The 19,532-nt window shown below is 34.5% G+C and overlaps 2 protein-coding genes across 2 annotated transcripts; one reads left to right on the top strand and one right to left on the bottom strand.

The window, feature by feature from the left end:
• The first annotated feature begins 741 nt into the window (after positions 1-741).
• LOC122594594 (protein IQ-DOMAIN 17-like) lies at positions 742-4,752 on the top strand. Its single transcript, XM_043767030.1, has 5 exons — positions 742-1,260; positions 1,459-1,752; positions 2,718-2,966; positions 3,060-3,188; positions 3,646-4,752. Exons 1-5 carry the CDS (start codon positions 1,096-1,098, stop codon positions 4,453-4,455), a joined length of 1,647 nt encoding a protein of 548 aa, XP_043622965.1. The 5' UTR covers positions 742-1,095; the 3' UTR covers positions 4,456-4,752.
• Positions 4,753-13,034: 8,282 nt separating this feature from the next.
• On the bottom strand, positions 13,035-15,012 carry LOC122593781 (3-ketoacyl-CoA synthase 1-like). Its single transcript, XM_043766229.1, has one exon. It carries the CDS (start codon positions 14,834-14,836, stop codon positions 13,262-13,264), a length of 1,575 nt encoding a protein of 524 aa, XP_043622164.1. The 5' UTR covers positions 14,837-15,012; the 3' UTR covers positions 13,035-13,261.
• Positions 15,013-19,532: the final 4,520 nt, after the last annotated feature.

Here is a 19,532-nt window from a genome sequence, read left to right as displayed (position 1 = left end):
TTTTTTTAACAAACAAAAAATGTTTTCTAAGAACTAAACGAGACTTAAAACTTTCATTAGAAGAGACTCCCTTTCAGTAGCGGGGGGCAAGGGGGTCCAATGCCCCCTAAAAATTTAAATTTTGTCATCTATATTTAAATTTTTCATAGATTTTTGAAAAATTTTACTCCGTTTTTATGAATTTTTTAATTTTACCTCCTTTAGATTTTTTTCCTGATACCTTCTCTGTCAGTGTTCTATAACAGTCGAAGTTGTTAGTAGTTAAGTACACTTGAAACCACCCATGAACAAGACATACTAAGTTCCAATCTCGTCCAATCTCGATACTAAGAACCGGTACGAACTTTTCAAATGGGACTGGATGGTATTCATATTTGGAAGTTCACGTAATAATCGTTACTGGGAAAATCCAATTACCAACAGGATTAATCCAATTACCAACGGGAAATCCTGATAGTAGTTCAAATACCAAAATTTGAGTATTTTCAGGTTCATTGTTATCGGAATTGATACTAGGACGTTCTTATGCCCATCCCTACATTATCTATATGAAAGTAGTACTTTTATTTTTTTGATTTAGTCGACGTGGAAACTTGTATATAACCGAGGGAGGATTCATAATTCTTAAATTCCAGTGGCTAATTAAATATACTACGACTACAGGTTTAGTTTTTGGTGTTCAAAGCTAAAAAGCTGTTGACCACACTTTCTCTTTCTATCTCATTTTAACATTTTCTATTTACACATGGACTGACACACACACTGTCATCATCTTTTTCTCTCTCAAAAATTTATGTGAAAAATACATTCACATATATACACATCTCTTTCCTTTCCTTTACAGATAAAAAGTTCTTTCCAATCAAATCCTTTGCTTGTTGTTAGGTGAGAGAGAACCTATGCCCACACCACCATTACATCACTCACTTTCTTTTTTCTCTAGCCAGATCTCTCTCACTTTCTTCTCCTCTTTCAGAGCCCTTTTCTTTGTTTTGCTGTAAATGCAGCCACATTATCATTATCATTACTATATATCATAGCTTTATATTAAATCATTGTGATTGATTATATTTATTCATATTAATATTATTATCAATGGGAAAGAAAGGCGGATCGTCTTCATGGCTCACTGCTGTCAAAAGAGCCTTTCGGTCTCCTAGTAAAGATTCAGACAAAAAAACCAACAAAAAACATCATGACAACAACATTAATCAACAACACCATGTTAATCATGATCAAGTTGATGAAGAAGATGACAAGGTTTGTATTAATTCTTGTTCATTTTTGTCATCACATTCATCTTATTACTTTTTTATTTTTAGTTTTCTGATTGGCTTATTTTGAGGGCTTATTGAAATTTATAGAATAGTCAATAAGCCCGGAAAATAAGTCAATCCTTAAAAGGAAAAAACCATGTTGTAATTAGTAACGGTTGTCTGTTAATTAAAATGAGTGCAGAAAAAGGAAAAGAAGAGATGGTTATTTAGGAAGCCCACTAGTGTGTCTGAAAATGTCGCACCACAACAAGGTGGGCAGCAGCCGATTAAGATTACTACTAATATAGGAGCGTCTACAGAGGCAAGTGCTTCGGATCAACGGCATGCGATTGCGGCGGCGGCGGTGGCAGCTGCAGAGGCAGCGGTTGAGGCGGCTCGGCTGACCAAGCAGCCGCAGCCGCAGCCCCGACGGGCTAGTTATTCAAGGGAGCACTATGCAGCTACAATTATTCAGACTGCTTTTAGAGGTTATTTGGTGAGTGTGAAAACATAGATCTATCCATATCATTTAATTGGCCTATGATGTCATAACTACCCCCTACATTCATTCATTTCATTTCATTTTTTTAAAAATATTATTACGTTATTTATTATCTATTTATTTATTAGTTAGACATATATATTCCTTTGGCTATTATTTATTTTATTTATTTCATTCTGGATCAATACCCTCAAAAAATATTTGTTTTGTAAGTTGTAATAGTGTTATGGAGATTAGGATATAGGGTAATGATTAAGAGACAATTTGCTATCTGTAGGAAGTATTCACGTGTCTCGTGCGTCCTTTTTTTTTTACACATAGACGCACCCATAATTTTGGTGCTTTAGACCAAAAAGGTACATTAGACAAATGTCTTTCCCAAAATTATTTTTGGATAGTAGATAGCCTTTTCTCTGAACCCTTAAAATATATGCGAACATATAACATATATATTCAATCAGTTGATGGAAATTAGCTGGTTTTTATAGGAGAGGAAATATAATTGTGTGACATATATAATAAGCAAAAAAGAAGGCAAGTGACATGTAAATGAAAAAGGTCATAAGAATGTGCTTCAACAAATTAGTTTAGTCTAGGATGAAAAGGCACATGGGAAGATGCTTCTGAATGGAGCAATGGCACATGCACCCACTGCACTGGTTACCCCCCACATTCTCTCTTTTGGAAATGCTTGCTACTCCTGTTTACATATTGCCATTCTTTTTGTAATGGGAGCCAGGAGGTGATGCGTGCACAACAATTTTTTGTCATACACTAAAACCAAACATAGATTGTTTTGTACGGGCAAATTTTGTTGTGTACATATCACTCCACTTTCAATGTAAAGCAACCATGAATGTAAAAGTTTGCGTTTTGACTTCATACATGTAGTTTGATGGAAATTAAACCAGGGGAACTTTATCGTTTATTTACAATATTCATATGTGTTTGCTTCTTAGGCCAGGAGAGCCCTTCGTGCGCTAAAAGGACTGGTAAAACTGCAAGCATTAGTGAGAGGTCACAATGTGAGAAAACAAGCCAAAATGACGCTTCAATGCATGCAAGCTTTGGTTAGAGTACAGGCTCGTGTTCTTGATCAACGCATGAAACAATCTGATCAATGTAGCAGTCGAAAATCTACTTTTAGTGACACCAATAGTGCATGGGGTTCTCGCTATCATCAAGATATTTCTGACAGGCGATCTATGGTGCCTTATTTACCCTCTAAATTTATATCCATATTTATTTATATATAATATGTTACAAGCTAGGTTAACTGATTTGGCTTTAATGATTTTTAGTCACGAGATGGAAGCAGCATTGCTGATGATTGGGATGAACGACCACACACTATTGAGGAAGTTAAAGCAATGCTTCAAAGCAGAGCTGCTAAACGTGAGAAGACATTATCACAAGCCTTCTCTCAAGAGGTTTGTCTTCCCTTGATTGCGCTTTCCTGCACTTTAAAAAAAATCCACTTTTAAGGTAATCTTTTAACCTTTCTAAAGAAACCAATAAAACCACAATAATGCCTAATGAACACTACCTAATTTTGGAATGTTTGGAAGTGTCTTACCTTTTTATGGGTGAAAACAAAGTTTAAAACGGGTAACTGGTTGACGTTGTCCCTGTTTGGGTTATCAGAGATGACAATTCTTTTTTAACTTAGACATACGTAGCCTAAGCGGGGTATCCTCGTGATTTCTTCTGACAATTTCCTGGCCACCTCGAGATATTTACCTAGGGTGGCTTTGAATCTGAGACCTCTTATTAGCAAACAAGAGACCTAACCACTAGGCCTAATGTATGTTACTTAATAGTGGATATATGTCTATGCAATTTGCCTTATTTGATCAAATGTCTTTTATTGATATGTTTTGTTTGTAGTCACATGAAAAGATGAGAAGGCACGGTAGGAACCCATCAATGGGAAGTGATAACGAGCTTGGTGTTGGAGACAGACACCAATGGCTGGATAGATGGATGGGTTCAAAACCATGGGAGACCAGGCCCATGGCTAGAGCCTCAACTGATAACAGAGATGGTGTTAAAACTGTGGAGGTTGACACTTCTCAGCCTTATTCGAACCTACCCCCCAACCACATGAGAAGATCTAGTTACCAATATAACCACCACCACCATCATCACCATTACCAAAACCCAAGAAATTCCTCTTCCTCTCCTCTTCATAGAGCGCCGGTGACCCCATCACCATCCAAAACAAGGCCTATACAAGTCCGATCAGCCAGCCCCCATTATGTCAGAGAAGACAGAAGTTATCACAGTACTCAAAGTCAAACCCCGAGTTTAAGGTCAAACTATAGTTTCAACACAGTCTTGCATCAACATTCACGAGGCTCTACTAGTGGCGGTACAATGCCTAACTACATGGCTGCAACAGAGTCAGCTAAGGCTCGAGTACGGTCTCAAAGTGCACCTAGACAAAGACCTTCAACTCCCGAAAGAGATCGACCCGGGTCTGCCAAGAAACGACTCTCTTTCCCAGTTCCAGACCCGTATAATGGAAATGTACAAAACGGGCAAAATTTAAGAAGTCCAAGCTTTACAAGTGTGAATGAAGCGTATACATACGGGGTAGAACAGCAGTCTAACTATTCATCGTATTATACAGAGAGCATTGCAGGCGGAGAGGTATCCCCTTGTTCAACGACCGATCTTAGAAGGTGGTTGAGGTGATTAATAATCTAATAAATCTAACTTTGTGATGATTAAGATTTAAGGATGGTTGAATTTCAATTCTTTAGGTAATCCTCTAATTTGATTAATTAGTTTTGGCTGTTTTGCCTTTTTGGTCCAAGCCCAAAAAAGAGATAAAGTGGGTCAAGTTTGGTGTGTGATTGTGAGTGTGATTAATTTAATTTAATAGGGGGGTGTGTACTGGATTATGGGTTGTTTCCAGTTTTTGATGTAAATGCCTCACATGTATCCTGCATATTTTATGGAATAATAATATAAATATATGTTGGCCTTTCATGAAAGTATAACAAAGATTTATTTAATAATGTTAGCACTTAGCAGAGTAGTTATATTTTTTTTAATTATTGGGTATCATCTCTCCAAATAAACAGTATGTATGGGTTGGCCAAACTACATTACATGTGCAGGGTGCAGGCTAGTGGTCAGTTCAATAAAATGGTCGGTCAATGTTTTTTGTAAGCACATGTTAAAGCATTTCAATGCATTATCAATGGGACAGAGGCACCAAACAGAAACTTGATAGTAGGGTTGCAACTTGAGAGAGTGCCGAGGTTTGCAAGGCTGGCAAAATGATGCTAAGCTTGAAGCCGGTTTGCCTTCAGATACAGCTAATTTGGCTTGAAAAGACTCAAGACACCTCAGGTATAGTCGTATTGAGGGACTCTCACTCTCTTTCTAACCCCTGGTACTCACACCCCCAACTCACTCAAACGGGCCCCCTCAATCTCTCTCCCTTCTCAGGGCGACCTGCCTCACCCTAACGATGGCTTTCACTCTGTAACTCTCGTGCGGCCATTGGGGTGGCTCCCCCTTCTCTCCCATACGTTCATCACATAGTCATGGGCCTCATGTATACAGATTATACTCTAATGGCTCAAAGATATGTATTAAAAATTTACTGTGTTACTTATTTAGTATATTTAAGGGATCTGATTCATACAAGCAAAACTTGGTGTTGGCTGCACAATGATTAGAAACTAGTACTAATTGGTTAGGCTGATCTGGGGACCAAACTAGTTAATGACCACACTGATCAGTAACAAAGATGCTCAAGAACAAGTTAGTGAGCACTGAGCACTAAGCTAGTCAGTGGCTATGTCGATCAACAACAAGCTTGTCAGGATCCATAAATCGATCAGCTGACTCTGCTAATTTCTAAGTCGCTCACTTATAATTGTTCGGATATGCTGAAAACCATCTATGGGAAGTTTTTAAGTGGTTTAACGTACCATCGTGTCTAAGTTTGTACGAGTAACTTCTTGTAACTAACAGGAGAACGTATTGGGCAGTTCAATTTCATGCACTTCCAAGTTTAATTGGCCGTTCATATATATATCTAAAAGCGTCTTTATAGAGGAGACTAGATCGAATCGGTCAATCCAAACAAAACTATCAGATTTTATTGTGATTAATATATAAACAACATACATAAAATAAGAAAATTGTATTAGAATGCATAAAACATAAGCAACATTCACAAGGATAAAAACGGCTGGATCTGCGATTCGAGTTCATCCAACCTAACCTTCCAATCGCTCTTTATTCGCAACGGCTTCACATTGCTATAATCCACAACTCTGTCCCGTTGATCCTCTTTATCTTTCACAATTTTACTATTCTTTTTCCTGTTAATCTTTTTCAATCTTTTTAGAGCACTTGCTTTTTGCAATGCCAACAATACAGCTGATCCACTAATTTTCTCATAAACAACATTTAAATTAACCTCCGTTTCTTGCTTTTTGTAACTAATGTTTTTACGAGGTTTGGTGGATACTATGATGAAGGGACTGCTGGTGCTGGTGGTGATGGCTGCAGAAGGAGGAGATGATATGCAGGATAGGGTGTTAACGGGCCACATGGACATGGGTTGGTGGTTTTTAGATACAGAGAGACTGTCTAGCTGACTAGCTAGCTCTAGTATCTGATTAATGTAATACTACAAAAGATAAGGAAACCCAAATGAATCGACGCCCAAAATAAAAACATGTTAGGGCTTTAAAAGAAAACGAAGCCCAAAGTTGACCAATTTCATTGTTTCCGTAATGTTAAAAGAGAAATTTGTCCTTCAAAATTAGATGGATATCCGCACGATGCAGCGGCGGTAACGGAAGTGACAACAATTGATGGTAGTAATTTCCATATCAGCGTTAACAAAATTGCGGGTATTACGAGAATAAAAAATATCCAAGAGCGAATAAGGTATTTCAAAAACAGAAATAATTAACGAGGTGGATTTGTTTTATTAGGGAGTATAGATGATTTAAAAAGAACAAATTTGATATTATTTTTTGTAAAGTCTCAATTTTGCCACTAAATAACTACTATAATAAGACTAAATTTGTCACTTTTTTTTATAAAAATATTCTATATTTTAGATTTCACACATTCTCAACAAACATTGTAATTGTTACTTTAAGATATACGAGTAACATAAACAATGTGATATTTTGAATATGTTTTCAAAATACTCCGTATATACAAATACACAACAAAAACTCAAATTCAATACAATTTAGATCCATGTATGATTAATATGAACGGCATTTTAAGTAACACACCTCATCTTTTTAATTGGTTATGTTCATAACTGAATATATTATTAAATCTTGAGCATAATATGTATTGTTTCATAAGAGTCTCACATATTTGAGGACGTACGTTATTTGAAATATATAACAATAGTTTGAAATAGTTGGAACATTTCGTGGAAAATGATTGGTGACAAATTTACCTGTTGTTATATTTTTTTTATTACAATTTACACTTATAACTTTGTTTAGTGACAAATAAGAGTTTCAAAAAGATCAATGGTAAATTTGTTCTTTTCATATATTTTGACCGACAAATCTGCTTCTTTTAGGGTTATGTAATGGCAAATTTGAGTCTTTAAATTAATTAGTGGTAAATTTGCTCTTTTCACATATTTTAAATGAAAATTTTGGCCTTTTATCCACATTACAATTTTTATTTATTCTAAATTAACACTTATATATCTTTTTATTACTAAATTAGTTATATATTCAATCGTTAAATGTTTATCATAATAATTATTTTTTAAGTTAATTGTGTATAAACTGTAAAAACGAGACCTCTCACTTTATCATTTAAAATAAAATTAATGATCGATTACATTTATCATAAGACAAATTTTATATAATTGTAAATGGTTTTACAGGACAAAGGAATTATATATTTAATTTTCTATTTTTATAAAAGAAAATATATAGTGAATAGAGACTCGGTCGATTGGCGAATCCAAACACTGAATGGGCGGGTTTATTTTAAACTATCATTTTTTTTTATTACTCGTATGATTTATATATAAACAACGTGTACATACATGAAAAAAGAAAATTGTATTAAAATGCATAAAACATAAGTAATTAACATTCACTAGGAAAAAAACTGCTGGATCTGCGATTCGAGTTCATCCAACCTAACCTTCCAATCGCTCTTTATTCGCAACGGCTTCACATTGCTATAATCCACAACTACCGCATCTCCTTGATCCTCTTTATCTTTCATTATTTTACTATTCTTTTTCTTGTTAATCTTTTTAACTGTTTTCTGAGCACTTGCTTTTTGCAATGCCAACAATACAGCTGATCCACTAATGTTCTCAGAAACATCGTCTAAATTAACCTCCATTTCTTGCTGCTTCAACATTCCCAATTCTGGGCTGACGTCTATTTCCTCGTATTCTTCTTCGTGGTTGTTGTAGCTAATGTTTTTACGAGGTTTGGCGGATACTATGATGAAGGGACGGCCGGTGCTGGTGGCTGGAGGACATAGTATGCAGGATAAGGTGTTAACGGCCCACATGGGTTGGTGGTTTTCTTTGATAATAGCGAGTATTTGATATTTTGTGTAATACTGTACTAGATTACCACCACTACAAATGATAAGGAAACCCAAATGGATCGAGGTCCAAAATAAAAACATGTTGGGCTTTAAAAGAAATTGAAACCCAATTTTAGTATCCATAAATCCTCATTACAATTTTTATTTTTTCTTATAATAACACATACTTAATATTGTAAAAAATACATATATTTTTTTCAATATTTTTTATTTATTCAATCGTTAAATATCATCATAATAAATTATTTTTCAAGTTTGTGTACAAAATGTAAAGAAGAAACCTCTCATTTTAACATTTAAAATATAATTTAGAATCAATTACATTTATCTTAAGACAAACTTTATATATTAATTTTTCTATATATATAAAAAAAAGATTTAGTAAAACAAGATAAAATGTTGTCACAAAAAGTTTCGGGTAAGGTAAAACCTTGTGGTGGCAAAATGGGTTGAAAACGTTCATAATCAAATCTAGATTAAATCATATATCTATGGGTCGAACACTAAATGGCCGAAAAATCTCATATGTCTTGTTAAGCTAGATATAGCATGCATGATACTCACACAATATGACAATGACCACAGTTGGTGGCAGCAACAGATGGCAATGGCGATGGTGGCGACGACTGTTGTCTGTTGATAGTGATGGCGACGTCGAGCGCTGTAAGTAATTGATGTAAGATGCTAAAGGGGATAATAAAGATTTTTTAGGATATAAGAGACTAATATCGGTGCAATTTAGTTCATAATTCATGATACATTCAGCCCTCTATCCATTGGGATGGATAGTCTTGACATTTTGCATGTTCAAATTTATATACTTTGCGACAAGAGGATATTTAATGGAATATAGATAATGTTAGATCGTTTATCTTTTTCATGTATTTGGTAACATATTAACATGAACGTATAGGTAGATGTATACTAGAATCCTATGTGTACCTAGGTACTCGTGTTTAGGTAGTAAAGAACTAAAGATAAGCTTATTTGTAATCTCTAGTTATGTATAGATGGATTATATTTTGTATTGTGTATTACTACGGGATTAGTAATTTAAAATGTAAATAACTTTACATGAATTTATTTGTTTACATGAATTGTTATAATATATATATGAAACTTCAATCATGTGCATTGTATGTATCCGAATATATGTGACAATCACATAAGCGGTCACTTGTAAGCTTTTGATTGATTGAATACATAAAATGCACAAGATTTAAAAGTTCATTATATACATTGCATATAATTAAAGTTCGATACATACTATAACAATTCATGTAAAGTTGTTTAGATTTTAAAATATTAATCTTTACATAAATGAAAAGGTATGCATGATGAATTGATGATGACATACTGCAATTTTGCATGTGAAAAGTGATAACTGATGAGTGTTGCCCTCATACTTTCACTTTTTAACCTATATATCTTTCTTATTTCTTGTTATTAAATTTATGACGTGACTTTCGACCTCAATTTCATGTTACCGCAGATACTGATATGGGACATCTTGACCTGTTCCACTGAGAAGGTATATTGACGAATCTTGATTCTAATAGCTAGTATATATGATGTCGTACAACAGCCTCTTCGGTTTTGTGAACCATCAGCATATACAACCTCATCACGAGAGAGGAATGCTCGGTTTAGTGACTAAAGGTGTCGAGTCCATTGGTGGATATGAAGTGAAGTACTTGTTAGAAAAGAAAAAAATCAAAAAGGATACCAGGTCTGTTAAAGACGGTATCTCAAATTAAAATCTAATATAGGTATATAAAAAAGTGAAGGCGGTATCTCACAAAATAAACTGTGAGACTACCATGTCTGATGGCGGTAGCTCCAAATCAAAATTTACCATGTCTGTAAAAGGCGGTAGATCAAACCAAAAGCTACCATGTCTGAAGACGACAACTCAAAAGAAACGACTGTCATGTCTAAAGGCGGCAACTCAAATCAAAGTTACCATGTCTGAAGAAGGCGGTTATTCAAATCAAAAGTTACCATGTCTGAAGACGGCGGTTCAAAAGAAACGACTGCCATGTCGACTGTCATGTCTAAAGGCGGCAGCTCAAATCAAAGTTACCATGTCTGAAGAAGGCGGTAACCCAAACCAAAATCTACCATGTTTGAAGAAGACGGTAGATAAATAATCAAATCAAAAGCTACTATGTCTGAAAAAAGCGGTAGCTCAAGTCAAAACTCAAAACTAATCCAAGTTAAATATTGGTGATCTCACTATTCAACTTGAGGGAGAGTATTAGAAAGAAGAAAAGATTTTGGATCAGAACTAATCGTCATCACTACCAAAAATATAAGATTTCGGCTTCCTCTACAATTCAAGGATCTTTGTATTTACATAGTTTCCATATTTACTTTCTACAATTCTAGTATAAATAGAACCCATTGTAATCGGTTGAAATCATAAAAGATTAAAAAGAATCAATACAAAAACAATTATTCTGTTTTATACTTGTTAACATACATCTTGTTCGGTGTACCTATTAATGTGACGCTAAAAGGTAATTACGATCAACTAATGAAATAAGTAAAATATTATATAGTTGAGAGACGTCTTTAACAGCTTATAGAAAATTTATAAATAACTGGAAATATTGGATTTAGATGTAGACATATGATACCCATAGTTTTCGGCTCGTTGTTTTAGATTCGACTCGATAACCTGATTTTTGACCCGTGACTCAAATCGTAAGAGACAGGATATTTGATAATATGGTTTAGGGGTGAGCAAAAACCGAACCGATAAACCGAAAACCGAAAAAACCCGACAAAAAGATGCTATAAAAAATCGAATCAAATTTAAAGCCTATCTAAATTCTCTAATTGGTTGACTGTTGACACATATGTATAATTTTCTGCTTCTTCATTAGTCCCCCTTTAATTATTTAGGTCCATTTTTGGCCCAGATGAGTGAACTCAATATGAACAGACCAACTTTTTCTTATCAACCAAAGACATACATCAATCAATAACTTATACTCGTACAAGTTTAGTAAAGTTAAAACGTGTAACAAAGAAATTAAATGTATTGGTTGGTTGTTGGTTGTTAACCAATATACCTGTAAATTAAACCTGTCTTAGGTATACAAGAAAACCAATAACAAATAAACAATTAGAAACATATATATATCTAGAGTTGGAGTGACATTGGAGCATAATAGTTGTTGGTTCATCCAGTTGAATGAATTTAAGAGTTAGATTATATCAATTTTTGTCTTTGTAGTTAAAAGTAAATTTCGCTAATTATCTTTCTTGACTTTTCAAATTACTGGCGATTTCTAATTATGCAAGGAGTTTCACTTATAATCACTATTGACAAAAATGCCTACAAATTAAAAATACCCAAAAAACAAATAAGTAGAAAATAAGTTGAGTAATATATATATCCTCTTAAAATACACGTTTTCGTATGTGATAGATTTTTTTTCTTTTTCGAAAGGCATATGTGATAGATATTTTTACTTGTAGTTTAGTGTGTAGGAAAGATGGATGGAAACATACAAGAGTAATTAACTTGATTGAAAACTGTGTCAATTCATGCGATTGGTGATCAAAGGAATTATGACAAAAGAATTGAAAAGATGTCATGGTCTGGCTGTTAAGTCTAAATGCTATAAGCAGCTGTTATGGTCTGGCTGCGTGTAAAGAGGGACTATTAAGAAGGCTAGTTGATGGTAGTTGGCTCCCCATCTATAAACATTAATTGCCATGATCGAGCTTTAGTTTAATCGGTTTGGGAAAATAACGAGATTGGATTTGGGATTATGGGTCTGTGAGTTCAATTCGATCCGAGACAAAGTTTTATCATAACGGGTTTTCAGACGGCAGGTTATTTTAGAGGTGACGGTTTTTGTGGGCTTTAGTTACCTAACTAATGTATTTGTCTGTTTTTGTAGACATATGAGATGTTTTCTGATTCAATGAAGTTCGTATTTAACAGACTTTGATTTTGTTAAACTTTCAAATATAACATGCATTTACATGCCCTGATAACAGACTTTGATTTAAAAGCCTTCTAAATGACTTGATATTTACATTTATTGCTTTATAACTTTTCAAGTTTATCTCTTTTAGTATATGAAAATGACATTTGTATTCAAACTAATTAGTTCAATTACTCTAGTGTAAATCTATACTCTATTAATAAACAAACTACTCTCTCCTCTTTTCAACTCTTTACCTTTATTTATCAAAACTATATATTCCCTTTATTCAGTAATTTAAATATTTCTACTTAATATCTTTATAATATTCTTAATAAAGTTATTTACAAAAGATGCATCCCTTAACCATAAAATAACTACACTATCATTTATATCAATTATTTTTAAATTAATAACCACATCGTTACCACCACCTCCACTAGCAACACCCGTTGCCGCCACCGCCGCCGCGTTGCGCGAATACCTATCTTGTTATGTTGAATAGATATTGACTTTTTATATGTTTTTCTCTTGCTCATATTATTCCTTTATGTTTCTTTTTTATATAGTTTGTGGCATATATATTCTTTGTGTAAGTACAGCCAGCCATCCCATGTGCTATAATAGTGCCATGTATATATATAATATATGTATATCTATAACATACAAGAAATAATTTTATAGAAGTAATTCAAAGTCTGACACATCCTCCCTTCGATTGTGACCAATATAATTGTCACCAAAACGTACTGATTATATATATCAAGTCAAAGTTATCTTGTTGACCAAATCCAAGATCTCAGATAACTCAATATTAAAACATAAAACACAATAAATTACACAAAAAGTGTTCACGTACGTTACAATTGAAAAAAAAAAATATGACATCAAAATAATCAGGTGGGGATTAAAAATCATGACCTTTTTCCACCATTGGATTGATTGAATATACAAACATTTGATACTCGTAATATATATAATAATTAGACCGGAACCTTAACCGGGTACTTGTTGATGCAATCGGCCCATGGGTTACTTTCACAGCCCGCGGGAATCGCCTTGAGCGCTTTCCAAACAGCACTGTTACATTTAAAACCCGACCCAAAAGCAATCTGCCAGACTCGGTCCCCTTTTGAAACCCGACCTTTTGCCTCGGCATATGACAACTCGTACCACAAAGAACTACTAGACGTATTTCCAAACCGATGCAACGTCATCCTCGACGGCTCCATGTGCCTATCAGTTAGACTCAAATTCTTTTGCATCTCATCCAAAACAGCCCGGCCACCGGCATGAATACAAAAATGCTCGAACGCGAGCTTGAAATCAGGAATATAAGGCTTCACTTTCATTTTAAACACTTTTCGCTTCACAAGTGTCACAAAAAACATCAATTGTTCGGAAAATGGCAAAACTAATGGGCCGAGAGTTGTTATATTTGTCTTGAGTGCGTCTCCCGCAACCGCCATGAGTTCTCTAGCTAAAGAAACGCCCACGATACCCTTATCGTCTTCTCGTTGATAGATACAATTATAGCTATTATCATCGGCTCCTTTATGTGTACGGACCGTGTGAGCTAGCTGATATTTTGAACGTTTTCGGTCTCTCGATTTGTTTGACAACAACATTGCAGCTCCACCCATACGGAAAATGCAGTTACACAAAAGCATTGATCTCTCGTTTCCAGGATACCAGTTTAACGTAATGTTTTCCATGCTCAAAACGACAGCGTATGAGTTTGGGTTTGCTTTCAGTAGATGTTGGGCCAAGTCTATTGATATTAGGCCCGCACTGCAGCCCATTCCACCGAGGTTAAAGCTCATTATATCGGGTCTTAGTTTGTAATGGTTAACGATCATTGAAGAAAGTGAAGGAGTTGGGTTAAACAAACTACAGTTGACAATAAGAATGCTTATTTCTTGAGGCCGAATCCCGGTTTTTTTAAACAAAGAATCCAAGGCACCAAACATGACTTGCTCTGCTTCGGCCCGGGCTTCTTTCATGTTAAGTTGTGGCGGTCGAGCCGTGATGCCTTTCGAGAGATACGTTTCGTCTCCTAAACCGGACCGGGTTGATATTCTTTTTTGGAACTGTAACGTTTCTGGCTCGAAATAACCCGAATCCTGGGACATCTTAGCGAACCCTTCGTTGGTCATTTTTCTGTCTTCTTCTGGCTTGTAACAAGCAAAGTCCACTAGGTAAACCGGGGTGGGCCGTTTGGCCCAGTAAACCCCGGAAAGAAAAAGTAAAAATATGCCACCGGTCAGACCCGTGGCAGTATCAAAACTTGTTAAAATTTGTGAGAAAGTGTAGAGTCCAAGCCCGGTGAGTTGAATTATAGTGGCTACCAATAATGGGAAAAGAACAACAAGCATAAGTAGCGTGGCAGTGTTACATGAATAGCCATAACCAAGTTTGACATATTTGAGTTTTACTGACTGTAAAAAATCGGGTAGTTTTCGTCGAATTTTGATGACTACGGATGTTGAGTCCTTGATGTCTAGCTCCGCGGTTAACCTTTCCGTATCCATGTCCACAGTACTATTATTGTGATCCATTGCACAAATTATATATATATATGTGCGTGTGTGTGTATATAATTATGTATATAGGTAGTAGTAATTGTGTGAGAATAATATGAAGAAGAATGTTATGATATAATGATAAACAAGTAGCTAGAGTTTCTAGAGAAGGGTAATTGGAGAGAAAAGAAATGGGGGTTTGTGTTGTGTTTGGAAGTGGATTGGGGAATGGATTATAAAAAGGGGGTTGGAGAAAATGTGAATGTGTATAGATAGGTAGGGTGGGCAGATAATTGATGATGTGTTATTTCATTAAATGGAAAGAAGAGGGAAGATGGCTGGCTGGCTGGCCATTAGAGAAAGGGTTATTGTAGATAGCTCAACCACCTATAGAACATTAACATTATTTATAACCTTACTCCAACTTGTGTTCTCACGCATAATTGTTGGTGGAAACTCCCAAGTATTTAGTCAAATCTTTCATTTAATTTTATTTTGTTAGCCAACCTATTGGAATGTAATTGATGTAAAACATAACACCAATGTCCTCGCCTCTTGTTGTATAACAAACTAATTAAATGCACTAATATTGCATTACATTCTAGATAAAACTTACATCCTCAATTGATGTGTTATAGTTTCTTAAATATAAATATTTTATATAGCCGTAAGTAGAGCATACGTAATGGGGCTTGGCGGGGAGCTCGTGGTTGACCAAACACACGTATACCACCACCACGGTGCGCTATCACAGTACTAACGCGATGGTGTGCAGTTTGGCTCAGCTTGGGTAAAGCCACGGTGATACGATAATGTGTGTTATGGTGTTATAAGGTCAATTTTTCAATGTAATAGTTACATCTATAGTGTGATGTTAAGTGGTTACTGATTTAATACAGTAACTTTAATTATGATGTGTTTTTGTGTCATTTGCACAACATTACAATCACTCTTACTGAGATGCTAATACAATATTTTAATTAAGTGAAAATCAAATTAACACTCATGCACCATGTTAATCTTAGCAATAACTTAACTTTGTTGGTAGCCAACACTATTAAACTCTTGTACAAGTTAAACGATTTTAACAAGTTTTAATTAGTTGACAAAATTTAATCCAAGTTTAAGTTCAAATCAAACTAGAAGCTAAATCCATAGATTCTAGTTTAAATTAATTAGGATCGAACTAAAGCTAAGAGAACATATATATATGTACCTCACCAAAATGTTCTTTAATTTCGCGCTCTCATCAATCCACTTCTTCATAAGCCCGCCATGTAAAAATACTGTACATAGCAAATTAGCAACCTCCTTTGAAAATTAATTATTCTTTTCTTCGTTTGACCAACATGCATGATCTGAAAACGCATCTTCCGTATCGATGCAATATGGGAAGTTAAACTTATACCAACACAGGCAACACGTACCAAACTTTTCGCCAGACTAGACTACTTGAGGGAAGTATAAACAAGGGCGCCGAAGCCAGAATTAATTTGGCCTTAAGGGAGCTGAGTTGACTTAATTTAAACTTCAATCAAGTAAAAGACGGGTAAATAATTAACGGTAACAACTTATAGACTTATAGTATATATGGAATTAATTAACTATAATATATTGACTATATATGCTAATTGGGATCCATCAGTGATTTGAAGTACCTAATAGTTTACAATAATGCCATTTATCTAATTAAGCAATCACTTTATTAATTTATTACGGAGTATATATAATTCTCGCAATAAAATTTTGCAAAAATAATTAATATGCACCCAGTAGTCATATCATGATAAATTCCATCGATCAGTACAATTAATAAAAGTTTCTAATACTCTTTCTACGAGTAAATAAAAACATTTACTAACATCAATAAAATAATAAATTTGACTATTTTTAGATGTCTAATGTTGTTGATTCTTGTTTTTGCAAAAACTAAGTTATATTACTATGGTAATAACTAGTTAATTATAGCTAGAGTATACGACTATTAACTATTAGAAGAAATGTCTAAAACAAATACAGTAGCTTAATTTTATTTCAACATCACAAGTTTATGCCTCATAAACCTACATCTAATTAAATTCAAGTAGTCTGTCTGTCCCATTGGGGTCCCAATTTTCTTCTGTCTTACTTCTGGAATCTGGATCCAGGCATGTAGGAACCCTGCTTTTTCGAGAGGTCCTTTTTACTTTTCTCTCTTTTGGACCAATAGGGCTACTTCATTTTCAGCTTATTGTTTCAAAATTTTTTTCCTTTACTATATATGAATTCTATTCTATTTACTACTCCTATATATATATATATATTAACATATATAGGTACATACATGTCTCATTAAATTTGAAAATAACCATGTGGCACTCAAACTCGATCAACCAATTAAAAAAAAATAAAGGAAAAGGGATCATAATTAAGAGGAAATTAATATATATATATAAATATACATATGGCCGGATCGAAGTTAACTAGTTAGTTATATAATGAATTTTTATTATGAACGTGTAGGAAAGAAAGATTGTTGGTGGTTAAACAATACATACGTCTAGAAAGCAGAGTGTGCTATAGTTTGCAAATGAGTTAAATTAGGTTAATTAGGAGAAAGTAGCTGGCTATATATGCATGGGTATGGATTAATTAAGTAGGGCGGTAATGGGTGGGTGACTATCCATCTACATACATTTATTATATTATTATATACATACATTGAGAATATATTACAAGGATTATCTAAAATGTGTCCTACAAATACATTATTATCAAATTCTTTTTATAAGATAGAAAAAATACTGACATTCTTCTTGAATCGAGAACAATATTTGGAGCATTGGTTACACCTTAAGACACATATATATTAAATAATCTCTATATATTATTATATGTGGGTACGTATTTCTAATATAGGCTAGCTCTTAAGACATATTTTAACTGTACTATCAATTGATGAACTCAATCTTTTCAAACTTAAAGGAATGTATAATACACATCGATCATAATGATGTACATATATTAATTGTTAAAGTCTAATAATACTTATCCTTTTTAAAATGAACGAGCCTAGTGCCCGTGCAATGTGGCGGAAAAAATTTACAACGTACAATATGTCGTGATGATGACAATTAAAAGTGGTACTTATCTTTCGTTAGTTAGAACTTTTGTTGTTAGTTATAAACATATTTGTTAACTCGCAACTCGTGTGTTAACTCGTTTTGCGAAATTTTGAATCGTGAATTGTATCGTAAGAGTTATAAAAATAAAAAGTATATAAGAAAAATACATAAATAAATATGTATAAAACATACATTAATAATCGTATCACACGTATTAATAGCTTCTAAGAAAGTACAGTAAATTTATAATATAAAAAAAATAAGTCTTGTAATTTTATATGTTTTTCTTATAAAAAAAATTGACAGGTATAATTAAATTAAATAAAATATAATATATAAATTCCTATAGTACAAAAGTAACTGCCATTCCAACTAAATAAAATAAAAAAGAAAGAAAAATAGTTATGGTCTATGGGAATCACGTGTATCAAAAGCTGTGAAGCCATTTTTCTAAAAAAAAAAGTATGTACTCCATTATTTATCTTTTAAAAAAAATACCATAACATTCAGTCGTCAATTTCATAGTAGTTTTATGTCTCCCTCTGCAATCTCTTCCATCTTCTTTCATTCAAACCCTAATGACCATGTAGCTACCACAGCCATGGTCAGCCCACCACCAGATAAATTCACACCGCCATCTTCGTCGGAGCAGAAAATTCAATAAACTCAAATATGATGAAAAAGGTGTGTACTTTTCCAATACTCATCAGATCTTGACCGAAATGGACGGAGGTGGAAACCCAAATGTAGGAGACCGGCGTAGAAGGTGGATTTTAGCATTAAAACAAATCCCAGATTTCGGTCATATTCATACTTTCAGTTTGCCGTTTCAACGTTTCCAGTTAATTTTCCGGCGAAGTGTTTGGACTAAACAATATGTTAGGGTTTGTTCACGATTGAATTCTGATTCGATTGCAATGGGTTTCGTGTCTTAATTCGAAAAAGTGAAAGAGTAATCACGTTTTTCACTTTTCCGACGAGTTTTTGAATTTTCCGGCGAACCTTGAATCGGTTTTATTTTGGCAAGGGTGTGTGCGGATTTTGTTCCTGAGCATTTTGGTAACAATTTCGAGTTCCAATTCGAAGAAATAGAGGAGCAATCGTAGATCTAAGTTTTCCGGCGAGATTCAATGAATTTTCAGGCGGCGGTGATGGTGATGCAATGGCGACGGCGGCGGTGACTGGTGGTGGTAAGCGGCTGAAGTAGCAATGTTGGCGGCGGAGATTGGTGGCGGCGTTACGTGACGGCGGCGGTGGTGTTGGTGGCGGCAGTGACTGGAGGTGGTTGAAGATACCGGCGACTGGTGGTGGTTGAAAAAGGCGACGGCTGTCGGTGGTTAGGTGGTGCTGAATGGTGATTGGAAAGGTTTTGGGGTAAAATGGTAATTATCAATAAAAGTTAGGGATAAATTAGGTAGATCGATGTTGTAATTTGAAAAAAATAAAAATGAGCTTCCTCTATTATAAGGGAGTATAGATAATTTCGAATCATATATGTGGTATATATGGTTGAGTTCATTGAATGCGGTTTAACACTTTAACATGTATCTTTGGGGCAACGTCCCACTACATATATACATACGTACATATATGTATGGTGTTTTGGTATGGAGAATTGAAGTGGTCAA

This window comes from Erigeron canadensis, chromosome 3 (assembly GCF_010389155.1).
Source record: "Erigeron canadensis isolate Cc75 chromosome 3, C_canadensis_v1, whole genome shotgun sequence".
Lineage (NCBI taxonomy): Eukaryota > Viridiplantae > Streptophyta > Magnoliopsida > Asterales > Asteraceae > Erigeron > Erigeron canadensis.
Note: the sequence above shows the minus strand (reverse complement) of the source record. Positions and strands in the feature narration are given on the sequence as shown.

What these genes read in the sequence shown, in the direction of transcription:
- LOC122594594 (XM_043767030.1), top strand. Translation starts at nt 1,096, where the DNA reads ATGGGAAAGAAAGGCGGATCGTCTTCATGGCTCACTGCTGTCAAAAGA. An exon ending in TTTCTGACAGGCGATCTATG is followed by an intron (nt 2,967 to 3,059) that starts GTGCCTTATTTA and finishes AATGATTTTTAG; the next exon opens with TCACGAGATGGAAGCAGCAT. An exon ending in CACAAGCCTTCTCTCAAGAG is followed by an intron (nt 3,189 to 3,645) that starts GTTTGTCTTCCC and finishes TTTTGTTTGTAG; the next exon opens with TCACATGAAAAGATGAGAAG.
- LOC122593781 (XM_043766229.1), bottom strand. Translation starts at nt 14,836, where the DNA reads ATGGATCACAATAATAGTACTGTGGACATGGATACGGAAAGGTTAACC.